Here is a 20,248-nt window from a genome sequence, read left to right on the forward strand (position 1 = left end):
TCAGCTACATAAATGGTATTTTTATTTTTATTTAGCCATCATTTGTGTGTTAACAAGTTGTTATATATCATACAAAACATTTAGTTAAAAATCAGTTTAACACACAGTCAGCTACTTTAAAACAACTTGACATTTACTCAGTACATACAAACAATGAAGACATTTTTAGTATACTGTATGTCATCTGACAATCACAGCTCACAACAGATATGAAAATGTTGAAATGTTACAATTAACTAGAAAATTGCACTTAGTTGTGTATACACAACATGTAATGTGGATTTACTATTACATTGTAGTTAAACATTAATCAAGGGAGTGACTATCATACTGAGAAATCAATACATTAGTTCTGAAACATCATTCTAAAACAGCAGCATTCCTTCAATTAAAACATTTTCATTTTACCCTTAAGCATAATATTTTTAGTATTTAATTTAAGTGGCTTTTAAAAGTGGAGATTTTTAAAATTAAAGTTTATTATATTTCTTTTTATATAATTTTGATGAATCTGTTGTGAAAATATGTACTGTATGCTACTATAAGATTGAGGATAAACTTTCAGTTTGTGTTTCATGGCTTTTTTTATAGACTCATTTTGATGAGATAGTGTACTGAGTTAATATGGGGATATTTTAGTAAAAAAATAATCACTCACATGATTGTTTAGAGCACAATATCAAAGAAAAAATACCATATAAACATTTTTTACAGAATAAAATACAATACAATACAATAGGTGGTACCGTATGCAGAATATTACAAAAATAAATGTTCCCCTTTGTTCCAAATCATAAAATCATTCTTAATATCCTTGGCTACTAAATAAGACTTTCTGGGAAGTGATAAATGAGCACTTTTGTTTAATATAGTCTCCAAAACAAAGTATGTTGCCCTAAACTTTGGTGCTGATAACAGGCAAAAAATATCCACTTATTATGAACGTAGCAGTACATCCACACTTGATAAACAAAATTGAGCTACAAATGATTTTATCTTCCTTCCTGCTTAAGTTTAAGGATATTTTTTCTTTTGGTTAGACTCAAAATAAAAGGTGATCAAGCAACCGTTCTCCTGAATGGAGCAATAATTAAAATCTCATTAGCTATCACACAGCTTTGACAAATAGAGGAGATCTGTATGTAACTAAAGTGAGTTAGTAACAATGTTGGTTAAGTTTATGCAAAACAAAAATAATTGGATAGAGTGCTGATTTAGTATTAGTTTTGGACATAAGAATCAACAGGGTGTTTAATTAACCCTGTGCCCCCCTTTAGGGCAAAAGTCCAGACCATACACTAATTAGCAGTTTGCCAGATTTATAATCACAAAGCATTTGTTACTGTTGAAAAGAAAGAAAAATGTTTTCTTTTTACATAAAGTACAGCTGTGTATTGAGAAAAAAGGTAATTTCTGAAGGCTTTTTTATAAGTTATAGAGTTAAATTCAGTAATAGTCACATGTCACATGAAACTGCTCTGCCAATATGCCTTCATTTAGAATGGTGCTGTCAGATTGTCTTTCATTTGTGTCTGTAGTTTTATGGACATTATCTGTGTTTGTACAAACTATTCAAAAATCATCTAAAGATATATATAGACAAACAGACTTAGACAGTGCTGTGAACAAGTATTTGATTATTTTGTCTAAGTACAAGTAGTATACAATTATCATTATCTTGGCAAATACGGAAAATCCTACAGTATACTGTATGCTTTATACAAAACTAGAAAGCTGGAAAAATAAAATAGTGATAGATTTAGAAAAAACAGAACCAATTGCAATAATCAAACATGAAGAAGTAGCACATAACCTTGTGTGATTACCTGAACTAATTTCATGAAGAACAACACCCCAATGAATAATATGATTGAGGATTTTTTTTTAAGAATTAAGGTATTGTGAAATCTGATTTATTCCATTTGGTTTAGGGCCAGTCGACTAGGCAAAGGCAAGGACCCCCATGCAGAGCGAGGAGTTAACCAAGGGGCAGCTGCAAAGATGTGGTGGAGGAGGGATGCTTGCAGCAAAATGTGAAAAGAAGGGCATTAGCTGCTTATTATGTGTACAGTATATATATATATTCTGTATATAGTTTTGAGAAATGAGCTTGAAAATGATTATGAATTAGAACAGGGCAAAAGCCCTGGTTATTTTCATCGCTCCCGAACTTCAGCTAAGCTCTTCTATTCTGCTGTTTGGCAGCAGCAGCATATTTAAATAAGATCCTCATTTACATACTGTAAGAACAGCAGCAAAAGAAAAAACAGTATTGATATCTTACCTGGCAGTTACTCAAAACGGCAGACTTAAAATTGTTAGATATTCCCATACAGCATATGGAGGCTTCTTTATTTGATCATTTCCATGATTATTCCCTGTTCTTCATGTTTAGTGTTAATTGCAGAGTGAAAAATATTTTTTAGATCTAATGTTGACTTTTAATATAAGCCACTGTACTATACATAATAATGCAGAAATAAAACTAAACAGCAAAACCTAAATAGATGTACTGTATTTAACCACTATTGGTAGTCTAATAAAATCTTTAAGACACTAAGCATGTAAAGAAATATTATGTCTAGATTATAAAATATGATTATAAAATAAAACATGATCTTTAATAATTAGCCAATGTTTATATTGAATATTTAGAAGGTACAAATATATTTTTCCTTAAATGTCCTAACTTTTTTCTTTGATATGCAATTTGATATGGTTCAAAGTATATAAAAACTACATACAAACAAATGTTACTTTACCAATGTTTCCTCATGAAATTTCCTTTATGCATTTTTATCAAGATCAGTATGCATCTATAGGCTCAGTTTAAACTCAGATCACAATAAAATACTGGGTTGTGACATAACCCACTGTAACAGTCATTGTATATAGAATTAAGATTGATATTGACATACGTCAAAAACATTGTGATCAAAGTCACTTTACAGCTACATTTCCAATTACAGATAAAACATAAACTATTTTTACTGTTTCATTGACACATCCAGGAAGTCACCATCTTCAGTCACAGAGAATTCCTTATTCACCTCCTGTACATAATTAAATAATGAGACTTCCTTTCTTCCTTGTGAAACTCAGACCATCAACCAGTGATGAAGCTGTGGAAATATTTAAGAAATACAGAAAACAAAAGTACATCACATTTGATTGACAATTCAAAGGATCTACTGTAGGACCAGATGCATAAAACATTTTGGCAATGTGTTGCTTCATCTTTGACTGTCTTAGGAAAATAAAATTAAGACGCAAACATGTTAAACAGTAATTAAACCATCTTAAACCTATACTGGAAGTGTTACAATTTTGTGTTACATGCTAACAAAAATTGACTGCAACACTCTAAAGCAAGTCCTGACAAAACTATCAGAAATATAAATGAATTAAAATGCATTGACAGTCATGTAAAATCCACATATTCTTGCAGTACTTGACTCTGTAATACTTAAGCCATAGTTTTTGGACAAAGTCTTAAAATGGCAGCTACAGTAAGTCCTTAGTATACAGATCCTGTTTTTCTTCAATATATGTAAATGCATTTGAGGTGAATTTACATGGTAAAGGATAATTGATAAAACATAACAAAGATTTGTCAATCACAATTATTTTACATTTTTATAGAATGAAAAACTAAAGGCTCAGGTAAAGTAACTGACAAAACATACTGTAAACTGTCGAACTTCGCCATTTTCCACTAAGTGATGCTCTTTCTCTGGGGTAATTGCATATGCTAATTTCTGAAACAAAAAGCCAGATGTTTCATTAATTTATTGCATAACAAAGTTTCTGCAATACATATAAATAAAAGATGTATAGCATAAGAAGTATGTGCTTTTTTTGGTGGTAATTTCTGTACATCATCATAGTGCATTCTGGTACTTCACAGATCAGTGTATACCAAACATTCTTGGTAAAGCCAAAAAATTAGTTAACTTGAGTCAGAGTATCTTTGCATGGTAGCGTAGTTTTACACTATGTTTGCATGCCATTAGGACTGCCTGAGTATGACTGAAGCTGGAAAGGCACTTTACTGTGTACTACAGTCATAATTGCTTTCTTTAAGCTTAGTTAGCTTAGTGCTAATAAGTACTGTTTATGATATGTTTATGTTATGTTTATTGAGAACATAAGCCAAACTTTTAAGTACTGAAATTAACCAAGGCCTATAGCAAAAAGAATGTTCTGGTCCCTTCTACTGTTAATCACTTTTCTGGCTCATTGGTGGTAGGCAACACGTGTAGAATTTATGTTTGCCACCTCTGTCATTGAGAAAACTAGTACCTAGAATCTTTTAAACTCTTGTGTTCCAAAATTAGTTTATAAAGACAGAAATTTAGCATATTTGTCTTTACAAATACAGAAATTAATACAACAAATCCAAATACAACAATGCTTTACGTAGGACATACTACTGTATTTACATACTACTTCCAGGTGGAGTTGAAATTTTAAATCTTAAACTCACTGACCAATCTTTTGCAAATAAGGATTTTGATACATAACAGCACATCCTAAAATATTGAGGATTTGCAAGTTATATGTAATAGAAATAGATCTGATCTGAATCATCTCAGTAAAACTTCGTGGACATTAGTTTGATGTGGTTAGGAATATCCATGCCCTTGAAATCACAAAAAGCTTTATATAATATAAACAAACTTTTTTTTTCTAATATATATTTTCTTGTAGGATTTAGGTAGTATTTTTTTTCATCTTGTTTAATATAATGAAAATTTTACCAGGCTGTTACTTGAGATTAAAAATCACACACACATAATTAAGCAGTAAATACAGTTAATATTGTTATTCTCAGGCATGTTAAAAATATTAAATAAAATGAGAATATTTTAGATATGAAATAAATACAAACCTTGAATAACTGGAATAAGTAAATTTACTTAATTTAAGGATTTTCAGAGTTTATTCACAGATCGTGATTCACAGGAAGAACTTTTTTCCTAAACTGTGTATGAACTTTAAGTCTTATAAACTGCATAATAGTTTAGAAAAGACTAGATATATTGTATGATGGGGATTTACCCAGAATGGCTTTGCACAGACATGTCACGTATTTTAGGTGTGACTCATTTTGCAGAAGAAAAGTGGTGTTCAATACGTTATAAGTTGTAACAGGTCAAAGTTACTGTATATTTAATTATGCCATACGCATAAATATATACACTGCACATATACATAACTTTTCCTACCCATTTTTTGGAATAGAAAATACAAACTCCTAATATTACTCAACAAAAGGAAAACCATTTAATTATGTTTATTCCATGCTGAAAAAAGAAGAAAGAAAACACAAAGTTTGGCCGTGGAGATCAAAACAGATTTATTACATTACCATTATTAAATACAAACTCCACGGCTGAAATGTTGTGTTTTCTTACTTTTTTTTTCAGCATGGAATAAACCTATTACTTGTTCCTTTGCAGCCTACACATGCTGACGCAGCTACCCACCTGAACTACTTCAATTATGTTTAGCAACTGTTAAATTAGAATACTAAAAATATTAATTTCACTTTCCAATTTATTTAGTCTTATTTTATTTTAAGTGAAAAAAGCATGTTAATTTAGCATGGAGGTAAGGGTTTTATTTACAGTTCATGGCCTGTACATGGCCAGTACATGGCCTGCTCTATTGTAAATACTGTATAATCAGTTTAATTACCATAAGTACAGTAGGTACCACAAATAAATAATTGTTTCTAAAGATATCCTTAAATTTATGAAAGTCTACCTTTTGTTAAGAAAATCTGTTCTTTATGAATGTTTCCTGGAAAATGTTTATACTTACGTCTCGAAATGTTCCTGGTAGGACACAGAATTTGTAGATGGCATATATGGGTACCATTGTCATAGAGGATATGGCTACACACCAGCCAATCATGTTTGCCCAAACTGGAAACACATATGTTCCATAATATGGAGGGTTAAATGTTGCAAAGCTGACAACCACCATAAACTAAAAGATAAAACAAAAGGAGAACATCATTCAAAGATGACTACAATTTAAAGAACAAAAGAAAAATACATGTCTGATGTAAATCAGAAAGCATAATTCAAAATGTATATAGTGACTTTTGGAATGTTTTAGATTAAGTTGTATAGATAAAGGTGTAATAGACATTAATTCATAGCACCTATAGATATACCGTAGTGTTTGTGCTAACCCTAACTGCAATCTTACCCTAACCCTTAAACTAACCCTAAGATCACCACTACTCAATATCTCATCATTCAGGTACCATGTCCTTCCAGGAAGTTGGCGATCATGGTCTTCCACTGGACTTCATTTGGCATGATGCTCATGTTCTTGTTTATGCTTTTCAAGTAGATTTCTGTTGGTCTCCGCCTGCTCTTTTTCCCTGCTGTTCTTCCAGTAATGATGATGTTCTCAAGTTCTTCTTTCATCAGAATGTGTCCCCTCAGAACTGCAGCTGCCTACTGAATATCTGTGGGTGCTTTTATAACATATTTATTATTTATTCCCATGAACCTCAGTGTTTGCACAGTGATGATTAATAATAATAATGATGATACAATTTGATTATGAGCATTCAAAAAACTCAAAATGTTGTACAGTAGCACAAATAATATACAACAGAAGCAAATAGAAAATGAAATAAAAATATATAGCAAATTGATTTAGTGAAACTAGTTTCAGAGTCTCCAGTACATTTGGGGAATTAGTTCCATCAAATTGTTGCCTCACATGAGAATGTTCTACCAACAACAGATGCAAAAAAGACATTTACCAGTTGGCTTCTGGCAGACAAAAAGGGTCAAATGAACAAAGGGAAGTCTCACTGATCTGTAAATATTTTCCCATGCAATCCAGTAGGCTGCCATAATAAAATATAGGACATTCTATTTAATAACAGAGTATCTCTTAAACCTTTATATATTCAACTTAATCTAAAAAATGATTAGATGCTTAATCGTCAATTTATGTGATAATTCACATAATCTTGCTTGATGATGTGAATGATTTTCTCTTGCTTGATTTTCTCATCATCTTGAGAAAAATGAAACTGATGAAACTTGGTATTATAAGGATCAATAAGTATGTCTTAAAATTGACAGAGTTATAATAATATTTTTAATTAGCTCAAGGTGTATAGGTGTTAATATTTTTACACAAACCTTTACCACCAATTTGGTGCAAATCCCTCTTTCTACTACTAAGTACAGAAACAGAGCTGATTTACATTGTCAAAAATAAAAAGATAAAAGATAAAAGATAAAATGATGATTCTAGCTCAAAGAAAGTGGCAAGTTTCTGTTACCAGTTATTCACTCAGAGGTCTCATGAAAGTCCAGAGGTTTGTGATTGTGACCAGAACTAAAATTCCAAAAAAAATTAAAACCAGTCAGAATGTGCTACTTATAGAAGCGGAAAATATAAAAAAATGTTTCTGTCTAATTAACTATGTCTTTGAAATATTGACACAGTTCTATAAAATAAAAATCCAAGCATGCCTTTGGAGAAATGTATGCTTGACCAATAAAAATCTCTTAGCACCAGGGGGCAGTATTTAAAATTGCTGATTCTTACTAGAATCGTGGTTAAATAATCTCCAGCAATCTCAAGACAACAAAATAAATATTGTAAGAAAACTCAAAAGTGGTAAATGTGGGTCAGGCCAACACAACATTTTTTAGCTTGGAAAGTTTAGACATTTTAATGTAAGTGTTAACTAGACATAAGTATCTTAGATCATAAAATGTAATCCACCATCTCTTGCCAGACTGTGTCACATCTATTGCTGCAGATAAATATCTCCCACCATACCTTTTTTTTCTTCTTCCATCCTGTAAATGCTATCTATTAACATAATTACTATTAAGTTCAGAAACAGTTTTTGTTCTATAGCTATATGAACTGTTTTAGGCTAGATCTTTTATAATTTATTTTTTGTATGGGCAAAATATGTAATGTTTTGCATAAGTATAATATTGAATTGAATGGTAATGCTGTATTAGAGTAAATTCTTAATACATTCTTGTGGAAATGCAGTCTTGTGGCAAATTAATTATCTTTATTTGTAACTGAAGCTATAAATAAGTGCAAGTTTCTCAACAATAATCAGTGGTGTGATGATTTTGTCTATGTCATTAGATTAGGTGAACAGGCATGTATGTGCATCAGTGTTCCATAGTGTAAGTCACAGGAAAAAGTTATTTATTTTTAATAGATGTGGAATGTTTCTTGTGGCTGCTCACTGTAGACGTGCACTGTAAACTTTCGATTATTCAGAATTTTTATTTAAGAATTAGTTTTTACAATAATTTGTATTTATTTTTACAATAAATGCAGTATGTTGAAGCAGCAATTACATTTTTTATATTTTTGGCATTTATTTTGACATATATTGTGACATCAGTGCTGTGATATACTGTATGAATTATCCTCCTGAGTGATCTGATCCTAAAATACAGTACTGTATATTCTACCAAATTAAAGGATACTGCATTAAATGTTTTATATCACATTACAAAGAAAATATTTATCACTTTCTATGTGTTTGGACTTTAAGCTTTCGTGGTTCAATTAAATGAAAACAAATCAAAATATTGACTTACCAATAGGAAGCAAGGACTTACAAACTTCCAGCACAGTCTCCAGTACAAGCCAGGTCGATGACCTATCATTTCCTTTATATCATCACTAAACCGATCAACTCCTTAAATAAAAACAAAGACTTGTGTATTAAATACTGTTACAAACTACTGTTTTCAAAGTCTGGTATCTAGGCCTAAACAGAGAACCTGGGAACACTGGGTAGAATTCAAGATGTTTACATACAGTAGCTGTCAGTGTGCTGAGAGACAGATGATCAAAGAGAATCAAAGGGTTTCCTCTAGTTTTCTCTTGATTAGAAGTTACAACACAGAGAATCACAGCATAAAAGGTAGGACTAAAAAGAATATAAAAGAAAGATACAAAAAGAAGAAACACCCTCATGCTTCTCTTCCTCTTAACTTGAGCAATGGGAGATCTTGTTCTGAAAAGTAGACCAAGATTCTGACTAAGTAATATGAACCATGTAATACAGAGCTTGCTGTCCTGAGGCCTTGAATCCTCTGGCCTCTGAGATGCAGTGTACTTTTTACAGGTGTAAAAGTTTAATGTTGTATGTTCAATGTTTGTGTTGTTTTGTTTTGTTACTATTCACTGTTAATAACTATTTGTCTGATCAAAGTTTGACTGAAATCATTACTTCCACCAGTGCTGTACCAGAGAAAAAGAGCAACTAGAATGTGTCTCAAAATTATTCATCGTTTTGGGGTATATCTTTGACAGTCAGGTATCAGAGTTTATTTTTATTATTATTTTACTGATTTTATGCTACCTCCATGTTTTAAATACAGTATGTATGTGGTTTCCAAAGTTTTAATACATTTTTCATATATATATATCAAAATTAAAATTAAAAACCTCAAATACAACAAAAGAACAATAAAATATCCACTTCATAATGCCTAGTTTAGCCAGGATAACAAGTATTTTCCCAGTAAGTAAGAGAAATGTGAAGAATGTGATTACGGCATTTCAGTCCATTGCAAAGCAGCAAAGACAAGTTAGTAAAAATGCCTGTATTTATGATATAAGAACACATAAATGTTTACAAACAAGAGAAGGTCTTCTTGGTTAAATGTTTTTTTCAGCAGTCAACTGATCCAAGGATCCAGCTATTTGTTGAAGGAAAGCTTCATCAGCATTCCACAATCCTTTTGTATAGAAGTGCCTCCTTTTTTTGTGAACTTCCACATAGTTTTCACTTGTATTCATTTTTTATTCTGAAGAAGTACATTGGGTTGACTTTGTCAATGCCTTTGAAATTTTTGAATACTTGAATCCAACCTCCTCATTCTGTTTCTCATTTCAAGACTGACTATGTGTGAAGTTCAGTAATTTTAGCTTGTCAGTGCAGGTCATTCTTGTTGAATGCCCACAAATGTATCTGGTTGCTCTTCTCTGAGCTATCAAATATTTTTTCTTTATACACTTTTAGCATAACATTTCTTGATTTAAATTCAGCACTTTCTATACATATTTTACACATGCTAGAATTGTTTGCTGTTTTCTGTTGCTTCCCTACATTACTTAAAAGTTGAAAATTATACACCAGCATGAAAACCTAAATCTTTTATATACAGTATGTAGCTTTTTAAAGCTAAGTGTTTCCCATTTTATGTTTGTAGCCAATATTTCTGTCATCTTCATTTAATTCTCTGCATTTGATACATATGAAATACTATCATTGTCTGCCCGTTGCTGATCTAAAGCCTTTTGGATTTATTTTGCAGCTTTTGCAGTTTTTGCTAATTCTTCTAGTTTGGTATTATCTGCAAAATAGACTAGATTTCTTTCTATGCCAAAATCTAGATTTGTGATATAAATCAGGAAGACCAGTGGTCCTGATACAGACTCATGTGGTACCACACCAATTGCTTCACCTTAATTTTTAGCATTTACACCCTTATCTGAATCCTCTGTTTCCTGTCTATTAACCAATTTATAATCCAAACACAGATTGTTTTCAATTAATGTTCCTGAAAAATATTACCTAATTCAAACTAAAATAAAAACCATCTCCCATTAAGAATGTATGTAAATACAGAGGGAAGATTCCTTGTAACCAGAGTTTTTAAGTCCTAAATAAAAACAATTACACATTTTGTTTGTTAACAATTATCAATTTCATGTAAAACATGAAGGAAAAGTGATTGTTTTGTGGTGGGTGGTGAACAACTGTGATGAAGCTTTAATCACATCACCATAGACACAACTGGACTGCCCAACTACCTTTGATGCTTTTAATCTTACTGAACCATTTAAATCCCATGATACAGTACTATACACTTGTAAGCATATGGTTTTAGCTGATTATTTTTACATTTATTAAATCATATTATTTGTCAAATGCATGTTTGTATCAATTACTCCTGAAGAGATGATTCTCTAGTGTATCTAATTAAATGTGTTCATCTCTATTGTGTAATTAATAGAACGTTGTTGCCACAATTTGGAAAATCCCAGTATAAAAGTGTACAATTATTTGGTTTTGGGACATTGTATTAAGAAATCAAGAATCAAGTGTTTTATAAATGAAATGTTTATCCTGCTACAAATCAGAAATGTATTCTGTATACAGTACCAGAGGGACTATGCAGTTTTAACCTAGTTTACATATTGTATTCCTTTATTAAGATCACCTGGTTGCATATTTCCAAATCTTCTTCTTCCCCAGAATAAACATTTCAGAAGAATGGATTATGAATACCATTATTGTAAACTAAGATAAGCAAATAAGTCACTTAAGGGCAAGTGCTTAAGGTTTCTTTTAGTTATGATTGAGGTCTTCAAAAGGCCAGTGAAGCCCTGCAGTAATGCAGTATACACCACACAGTTTTGTTTACTCCACTGAAAGACTGCAGCAAAGTGACAGACTGACCAGAAAGCCAAGAGGGCTCAATAGGATTTCCATCAATTGATTTCAAATTTTGAGTTAAGTGAAGTACTGATTTTTTAAAATTTAATTTTAATTTAATTTTTTGTGCTGATCTTTTCAGCCTAAGGTCTTAAACAGGTTATACCAATTTTATTTTTTTGGTTAAAGATATAATAATATTTTTAAAAATACATATTAAACAATGAATACATACTAATACATATACAACGAAGTCACATTTTATTTTACATTTAATCACTGACCCTATATCCTGTAAAACATTTAATTATCATCTGCCGTATACTGTATAGTGTCCTTGTATCTGATGTATTTGTCCTTGTATCAATTACAACAAAATATTGAGGTAATATCAAAAGTAGAGGTTATTTTGAGCTGAAAAGAAAAAAAGAAAAACCAATATCTCCACAGCGGAATACTGTTAAGGTATTTTTCTTCTCCCTACTTCTCAGCTTTGAATTTTGAGCTTTGCTTGTTTAGTTAAGACAGCTCACATGCTGCCACATTGCCTCACTCTAATCACTAAAAATAATATATTGGCTTTATTTTCCATAACAGCAAATCAATTTGTTTAGTAAACTGAAGGATGATGTTGAAAATGCCACATTATTAATACATAAGCTGGATCAGTCAATAAAATGTGGTAGTGCACCTAATCAATATTGAGTATAGAGGCACAAAAGCAGTGTTACTTGCTCAGAGATGTACAATATGTGATGTAACTATGACATTAATTTCTTTTTTTTAAGTGTAGATAAACTTTGTATTAAAAGCTAAATGAAAAGTATAAGTACTCATTGGCCTATGTGGCAAGAGAGAACATGTGACGCCCTCTGTAGCCAGAGGGCGCTCCTTCTCTGTCCTGTCTCTCATTTCTGGTTATCTGCTGTCCTTCCAGTGTTTCTCACACTCTGGGGCTATATATTTCCGGGTCTTGCACTCTGCCCGGGATCAGCATTGACGTTCGGATGTTTCTTTGCACTAACGAGCCCAGGCCTTTTTCCCGTTCTGCCGCTACGCATAGGATCATTTTTGCTCTCCTGCCTCTCCACTGTTCGTCCCGTTTTCAGACATCCGTGACAAAACACAAACCAGGACCTCAAAAAATTGAGTTCATTTTGATACCTTTAAAGCACATTACATTTGGAGGATTACTTAGCTTCAGGTCACAATAATTTATTGAAAAGATGACCAATCAATAAGAACCTGCAAGGTGGAGAAAGGCATTACACCTGCTGATGGCATAACCAATCACCAGACGTGTGCTGGACTTTAAAAGGTATTTTAACCAACCAAAAAAAACATTGTAAGGCCATAAACTTTGCTTACTGTCTCTGTTATTAATGCCATACCTGGCCAAAGAATAACCATGTGACAGCATCCAGCATTGTCTGAGTCAGGAAACTGAAATTCAGTTTAAAATACCATGGCAAATCTTGTGATTAGCTAGCCAAAGATAAATTTCCCCTGATAAAAAAGGAATGAATAGAGTTTTGTGTCTTCCTGTAAGCAACTGCATACACCTGCCCCTTACTGAGACAGTGACAACCCCCCTCAGAGGGGGACTGGCTAATGAAAAGGACAGAAAGCTCTAAGTCTGAACAGATGGATGATCCCTCTTCCTCCCACAAGCCCTTTGACACAAGGAGGACAGGGCAAGGAAATCTACTTTCTGCAAGACCACAGGAGAGAGCAACAATTGGTCCAGGAAACACAGACCAAGAGAGATATTGGCAGTAGTACTAACTAACAGTGTTGGGACTTTGATCTCTTCTTTGTTCTGGGGACAAGGAACAAAGACACAGGCCAGGAGAGCTGATACTGAACAGACAGAATGGAACAGAGTGTAGCCTGCAGGAGAACTTCCAATGCAGCCTAGCTGTTACGACCCCAAGTGTATAGGGGTAAAGGGGTGTAACATTTAGGATAATTCTTTTGGAAGCAGGGGGGGTTTTGGTGAGGGACTAGGAAGCGTGATAAGGGTAAGGAACTAGAGTGGTGCCAAAGAAAAGAAAATAACAAACAAAATAGAGCTGGCTAGGACAGTGAGGGAAACCTAATCTGACTACAAAAGAAAACCCGAAACACACGGTCTTCGGCGTCTTCAACGCCCTAGCTAACCTGCACTGACTACCCAAAACCATACAAGACAAATGGCACTCACCCGTACTAACTAGTGTACTAATACAAAATCAACTATGTGTAAAGTGTACCCAACAACCTAAACTAACCTTATATCCAAAAGTTCACACAAAAACACAAGTGAACCAGGAATACAAATAAGGGAAAACGAGTAATAAACAGGAGCAGGGTACAAAAGAACACAAAAGTTGAACATGTAACACTGGGGCAAGGTAATGACAAAACAAGGATGAACACACAAACAAACGAAAGTACAAAGAAACTAACGTAAAACCAACAAAACAACAAAGCCGAAGCTATACAAAAATACACACACACAAAGCAAAACAAACCAACAAACGAAGCCAAAGCAATAACCAGAAGTGAAGCGAAGCGAAGCGAAGCGATAACCAAAACCAAACGGGACCGAAGTCAAACAAAAGGCCTCTCCTTGCTAAAAACCTCCATGTTATATGCTGAATAAGATGTGTTCTGATTGGCTGAGGGCTGATTGATGATGACATCATATTGAAAGTGTGGTGTAATGGTAGGCCAATGGGGAAGGGAGAACAATCAAGGGTCAGCAGTGTGGACATAACAGAAAAACACACACAGAACACACACTGGGACGTAACACCCCCACCCATAAAAACAAACATCTAATGTTTGGACAAAGCGAAAACAAAAAGAAATCAAATCTTCGTTAGATTCTAGAAAGGGCGTCAGCTAACACATTTTCTGCCCCTCTCTTATGGAGAATTTCCAGATTATAGTTCTGGATAATCAATGACCAGTGCATCAGTCGCTGATTTTGATTATACATACAATGCAGAAACACCAAAGGGTTATGGCAGTGTAAATACATAGGTAGGTGGCTAGAACCTACATAAACTTCAAAATATTGTAAAGCGAGTAGTAACGCCAAAGCTTCTTTCTGAATTGTCGAGTAATTTAACTGATGTTTATTAAAGTTTTTTGAAAAGTAACACACTGGATGGTCCAATCCATTATTATCTTCTTGTAACAATACTGCTCCTGCTCCCACAGCGCTTGCATCAACCTCCAATTTAAATGTCAAAGAGAAGTCAGGGGCAGCAAGTACAGGAGTACTACACAAAAGACCTTTCACATTCTCAAATGCATGCTGACATTCTTCGGACCAGGTGAATGTTTTGTTCGGGCTAAGTAAACTCGTCAGTGGGTTCACTACAGTAGAAAAGTTTTTACAAAAACTTCTATAATATCCAGCCATACCTAAAAATCTGTGAGGTTCTCTCCTTGTGGTAGGAACTGGGAACTCATTTATGGCGGATATCTTAGCTTCTATGGGTCGAACTTGACCTTGTCCGACCTCTTTTCCTAAGTAAGTCACAGTGGCTTTTCCGAATCACATTTTGCAAGGTTGAGCGTTAGATTTGCCTTCTCTAGACGCTCAAACACCATTTTTAACAAGGCCACATGGCCCTTCCAGTCCATCGAATAAATAACTAAGTCATCAAGGTAAGCATTACACTTAGGTACTTCTGCTAAAACTATATTGACCAGCCTCTGTGTAGTGGCAGGTGCATTACGTAGTCCAAATGCCATGGACGTATATTGCAAGAATTTATCAGGAGTTACAAATGCTGAAATTTCAGAAGCCTGACGAGTTAAAGGAACCTGCCAGTACCCTTTTAATAAATCTAGTTTAGTCACAAAACGAGCAGAACCTAAATTGTCTATACAATCATCCATTCTTGGCAAAGGAAACGAGTCAGGAACAGTGACTGCATTCAATTTACGATAATCTGTACAAAATCGATAAATTCCATCAGATTTAGGTACTAGTACGCATAGGGAACTCCAAGAACTATAGCTTGGCTTAGCTAATCCATTCTCAAGAAGGTAGTTTACTTCCTCTTTCATTATTCTTCTTTTTGTAACATTAACACGATAGGCATTTTGTTTTATAGGTTTAGCACCATTAACGATAATATCGTGGTGTAACACATTAGTCTGAGTGGGAATATCACCAAATAATGTTGGAAACTGACAAATTAAATTAATGATATCTTCACTTTGTGAACCTGACAGATGACTTAGGAATGAGGGAAGGTTCATCAAAATATCAGAATTTGATAAATGAGCACACTGTTGAGGTGCGTTGTACAAAATTAAACCATACTCATCAATCGTTTTAGTTTCAACATTGTCTATAACTGGACTGGCTATTACAGCCGATGAGAGAGCGGACATTGTAGTCTTATCTACATCACTCTGTTCTGAAGTCTCTCTGTTTACATAAGCCTTCAACATGTTTACATGGCACACTCGAGTCTGTCTCTTGCGGTCAGGAGTTCGAATAACATAATCTGTATCACTAAGTTTTTCAACTATCGTGTATGTGTCAGGAACAGTTCTTTCCGGGCCCTATGCGGGCGACACGATCCAAAAGGTGAAGAAACAATAGGGGAAAATATCATGCAGGAGTCGGTCAGGAGACAGGGGGGCGTGTCCATGCAGTGCTAGTGTCCGGGGGGGAGTGAATCCAGGGCGAACAATCCAAGGGTAAATCCAGAGAGGGAATCCAAGACGGGAGGTTTAGTCCAAGACCAGGGGATCCATCTGTAGTTAAAACCAGAACCGGGTCGGGACCGGCGGGGCAGGGAATCAAGAACAGGAAACTAAAACCATAACGGAGCCAGACGCGGCAAGACCCCGGGCTCTCACGACACGGAAATCAATGAGAAGCCCCGAGCAATCGCCTGCGTCTGGCTTTAAAGGTGGAACTAAAGAGGGGCTGGAATAAGGAACAGGTGTGGGGAATGGGACAGAACGAGGAAGGGCTGGAGCGCCCTTAAGAGGAGGAGTAACGATCGTGACAGTATGGTCCAGAAAAACGTGCTGAAAGGGCAGAACCAGGAATGGGCAGAAGAACTAAAACTTTGTCACCAGGGTTAAATATGCGGGCAACAGCTTTCTTGTCATGACACCGCTTCATGCCTTTCTGTACTACTCCTAATGTCTCCCTTGCTAGTGAACAAGCATTATGAAGGCACTCTCGGATATACTTACATATGTTAGTGCATTTGTTTTAGGATTTTCTCCAATGTCTAACATTTTCTCTTTAAACACTTTTAATGGACCTCTAGCAGTATGTCCGAATACAAGTTCTGCGGGACTAAAACCAAGAGATTCTTGTATAGATTCTCGGACCGCAAATAATATCAATGGAATGCCTTCATCCCAATCTTTTCCTGTTTCATAACAGTACTTTCTTAACATAGATTTCATTGTTTGATTAAATCTTTCAAGAGCTCCCTGACTTTCAGGATGGTAGGCACTTGACACCTGATGTGTGATATCTAAAGACTGTAATACAGACAAAAAGTCTAGATAAAAAATGTGTGCCTCGATCAGACTGTACTATTTTCGGTAAGCCGAACGTTGAAAAGAACGTTTCAGAGGCAGAAGAAATTGAGTTGTTCAGCATCCTTCTTTTTTGTGGGTGTTCTTCTCAACAGAGCCACAAAAACACAACAGAGACTGCTGCAGACGAATATTTTCTTTTTGTATATATATACAGTATGTAATCATGTTGCATTGCATAGTGAAATAAGGAAATTAGGATTTTCTACTGCTCTTTCTCCATTACCCAAATGGACTGCTCGTCCTCTGGAATCAAGTTACTTTTGGCGTCACATATGTTGTGTTTCTGACTAGTGATCAATGTTGAGATCTTTAGAAAATAAGAAGGGCACTGAAACAAAACTAGTGTCTTCTGTTGGTCTGTGAATGGACTGGTGATTCTACGAGATAAGCAGAACCTGGCAGGAGAAAAAGGATCCTACCATCCTTTATAATTGATAGGTGACATACAGTTGTTGTCTACAAAGTCATGTACAAAAAATATTTGCTTATCAATCGCAATGAATCTAAAAAGGAGATACCTCTCTCTGCAGTGATACCTCTTTTTGTAGCAAAAATTCTTATATTTGTAAGAATAGAGCGAATCATTTCATTTCCAAGACAGTAAAACTTTATATGGAGGGATATAATAAGTCTCTCAATAGAATCCTATATTTTGAGCAGTACTTTACCAAAAATAAATAAAAAAACACTTGAACACTATTCCAAAATAGCTGTTGTTTTGTTATGAAATGCCTACTGTAACATATCTAAAACCACAATTCAAAACATAATAGGTACTTGCTTTTATCATTAGTAAAAAATTTAACATTTACTTGTTTCACAATTCTGAGTATTTCGTTCCAGGTAAAAAAAGAGCTCCATGGCTGAAAAAGCTAAGTGCTGTACACAAATGCTATTTTACTTTATATTGAATGGAACTCATCCACTGTTTGGAAAACTATAGAAAACCTTACACCGTAAACTGCCAATATGATATATTGAAATTAATAATAAATCAGCATTGCAGTACATGAAAAAGAAATACTGCCTTACCATAGAACCAGGCAATACCAATAGCCTCAATGAGCACTCCAAAGAGAATTGATGTTCCTGCCGCAAAATGGTCCAGGAGAGTAAACACATAAATACCACCCTGAAAAAGAAATGAGCATTTGACATAGAGCTGATGATACAGCAGGGTCAATGAGTCATCTGCTATTCTACCAACATAGCAGCAATCCATAGAAGTGGAGTGTCACATCTGATTTCAGTTTATTACTGATGTTTTTTTTATACTCTTTTCTTTTTCTTTGGAAACTAGACAATTTATCAAGTGAAACAGGCCTGTGAAGGGTTTTATGACAACTATGCAAAAATGAATATATTGGTATTCACATCCAAATCTGCTATTTGTTCCAAGATCCTTTTTCATTCTTTCTTACCTTCTGGAGCACAGTTTTAATCAATAAGAAATGTGCAAATTATGAATTAATGCTTTTTTCAAATAGTGTGGCTCTTAATGCTAGAAACTTTTTTTTTTCTGAAAGTAAGCAATGACATATAAGAAGTATGCTAATGTTAATTAATATTCTCTTTGCCCATAATAATGACTGAGCTTTCCAGCATTGCAGAGTAGCAAAACTGTTCAAAGTTTGCTTCATTGAAGTTAACCACCTGACATTATCAACTTAAAACAGAATGTGAATTGACTGAGCTAGCCCTATAATCCATCTATAATGTTCATTTCTTAGACAGATTAGACTTGTGTACACATATTGATGATAAATATCAGTCCAATCACATTTATACAGTGTGATTAAAGCTCATTTCGATATTCGAAATTGAAATGTAAAAGTGAAAATCTAACGCTTTCTTGATTACATAACCTATAATTTTGAAAATTAAACGTGACAAGATACAACTTTCTCAGAGTTACAACTAGATTACTTTTAATGCAAAATAGAAAATAGCCTGTGGAAATCGCACTTTGATCAAGATAGATATGAAACTGTAATGCCACCTTCAGAAAAAGTAAAATGTTATGCAGTGTCACAACATTGTCATATTATTATTAGAATATTCACATGTATAGGGAGTAATTTTGAAAATTGCCTTTGTTCCTCCAAAAGATCTTTAACCAATGTGTACACAAACAGTAAACTGCCTATATAATTGGCTGTTTTGTTTCCTAATAATGCAGTAATAGAAGCACCTGGGACAATTTTAAGATTGGATCATACAAATGTGTAGTCTTGTTTAGTGAATTCACTGTTACCTTTTGACTCCCTTTGAAATGGATGACAAATCAGCAACAAGAACTATCGAGACTTAGATACACTGCACTAATAAACCCTATTCTGTAATTGATGAATCACCCTGTGTTACAATGATTTTCTTTCACAAGTCTTTAACATTCTACCTCAGTAATTTAATCATAACTGTTATTTGTAGGTCAAGTACTGTAGATACTATTGTAGCATTCTGCTCCCTACCTCCCAGTGTTAGACTGTTCTGTTACTCTCTGCCCTTTCACCCAGGTAACCTCTCATCCTCCTACCCTATCCTATAGAAGGGGCACACCCCTATATTTCTTTCTCTTTCAACAATATGACAAGCTATTGGAGATGTTGCTCCCCCTTTATGTCTCTATCCCTAGTTCTCTCTCTCTTTATCTCCTCAAGTGAACAGCACACCAAAGAAACCCCCTGCCTTTTGAAGCTGCATACAGTACCTGCCTCCTGACTCATCTGTGTTGCTTTTCCACTACTGAATTGGGTCCTGGGGCCGAATTGCCACAATATAGAGTAAACACATCGTGTTTAAATAATTAAAAAATATTTTGATGTAGGAAAAATATGTAGCTGCACAGGAGAACACACTGGGCTGCGATCACACTTCTGTTGACATCTTTCTCAATAACATCTGCACAATGTCATTAAAGAGGAGACAATTTTCTGTTTATACTGTAGAAGCAAAGATTTCAAGGTTTAATAGAGTATATCCATAACTTACATTTGTGACACAAAACAGGGAGATTAGGAAGGTGGTGACTACTATGAAGAGCGTGAAGAGTTCTCGGTGCTTATGCAGAAACTTGAACTCATCTATCAGTCCTGTGATAACAGACTCCATACCACCCATCTAAAAAAAATGGAGACAAGAACTTAGAATTGGATTTAGTCCTAAAAATCATTCTAAATTTAATCCAAAGGGAAGCCAAAGATCTTTTAA

General features: G+C 34.3%; 1 protein-coding gene across 1 annotated transcript in view; it reads right to left on the minus strand.

The window, feature by feature from the left end:
• slc6a3 (solute carrier family 6 member 3) overlaps nt 1–20,248 on the minus strand; it is a 34,051-nt gene continuing 13,803 nt past the window's right edge. Inside the window, exons 10-15 of the mRNA XM_006635880.3 lie at nt 20,030–20,158; nt 18,071–18,170; nt 8,616–8,716; nt 5,827–5,994; nt 3,687–3,758; nt 1–3,122 (exon numbers count right to left, since the gene is read on the minus strand). Coding sequence (XP_006635943.2) covers nt 3,099–3,122; nt 3,687–3,758; nt 5,827–5,994; nt 8,616–8,716; nt 18,071–18,170; nt 20,030–20,158 — 594 coding nt within the window. The 3' untranslated portion in view covers nt 1–3,098. The remainder of the gene's footprint in view (nt 3,123–3,686; nt 3,759–5,826; nt 5,995–8,615; nt 8,717–18,070; nt 18,171–20,029; nt 20,159–20,248) is intronic.

This window comes from Lepisosteus oculatus, chromosome 10, assembly GCF_040954835.1.
Source record: "Lepisosteus oculatus isolate fLepOcu1 chromosome 10, fLepOcu1.hap2, whole genome shotgun sequence".
Classification (NCBI taxonomy): Eukaryota; Metazoa; Chordata; class Actinopteri; order Semionotiformes; family Lepisosteidae; genus Lepisosteus; species Lepisosteus oculatus.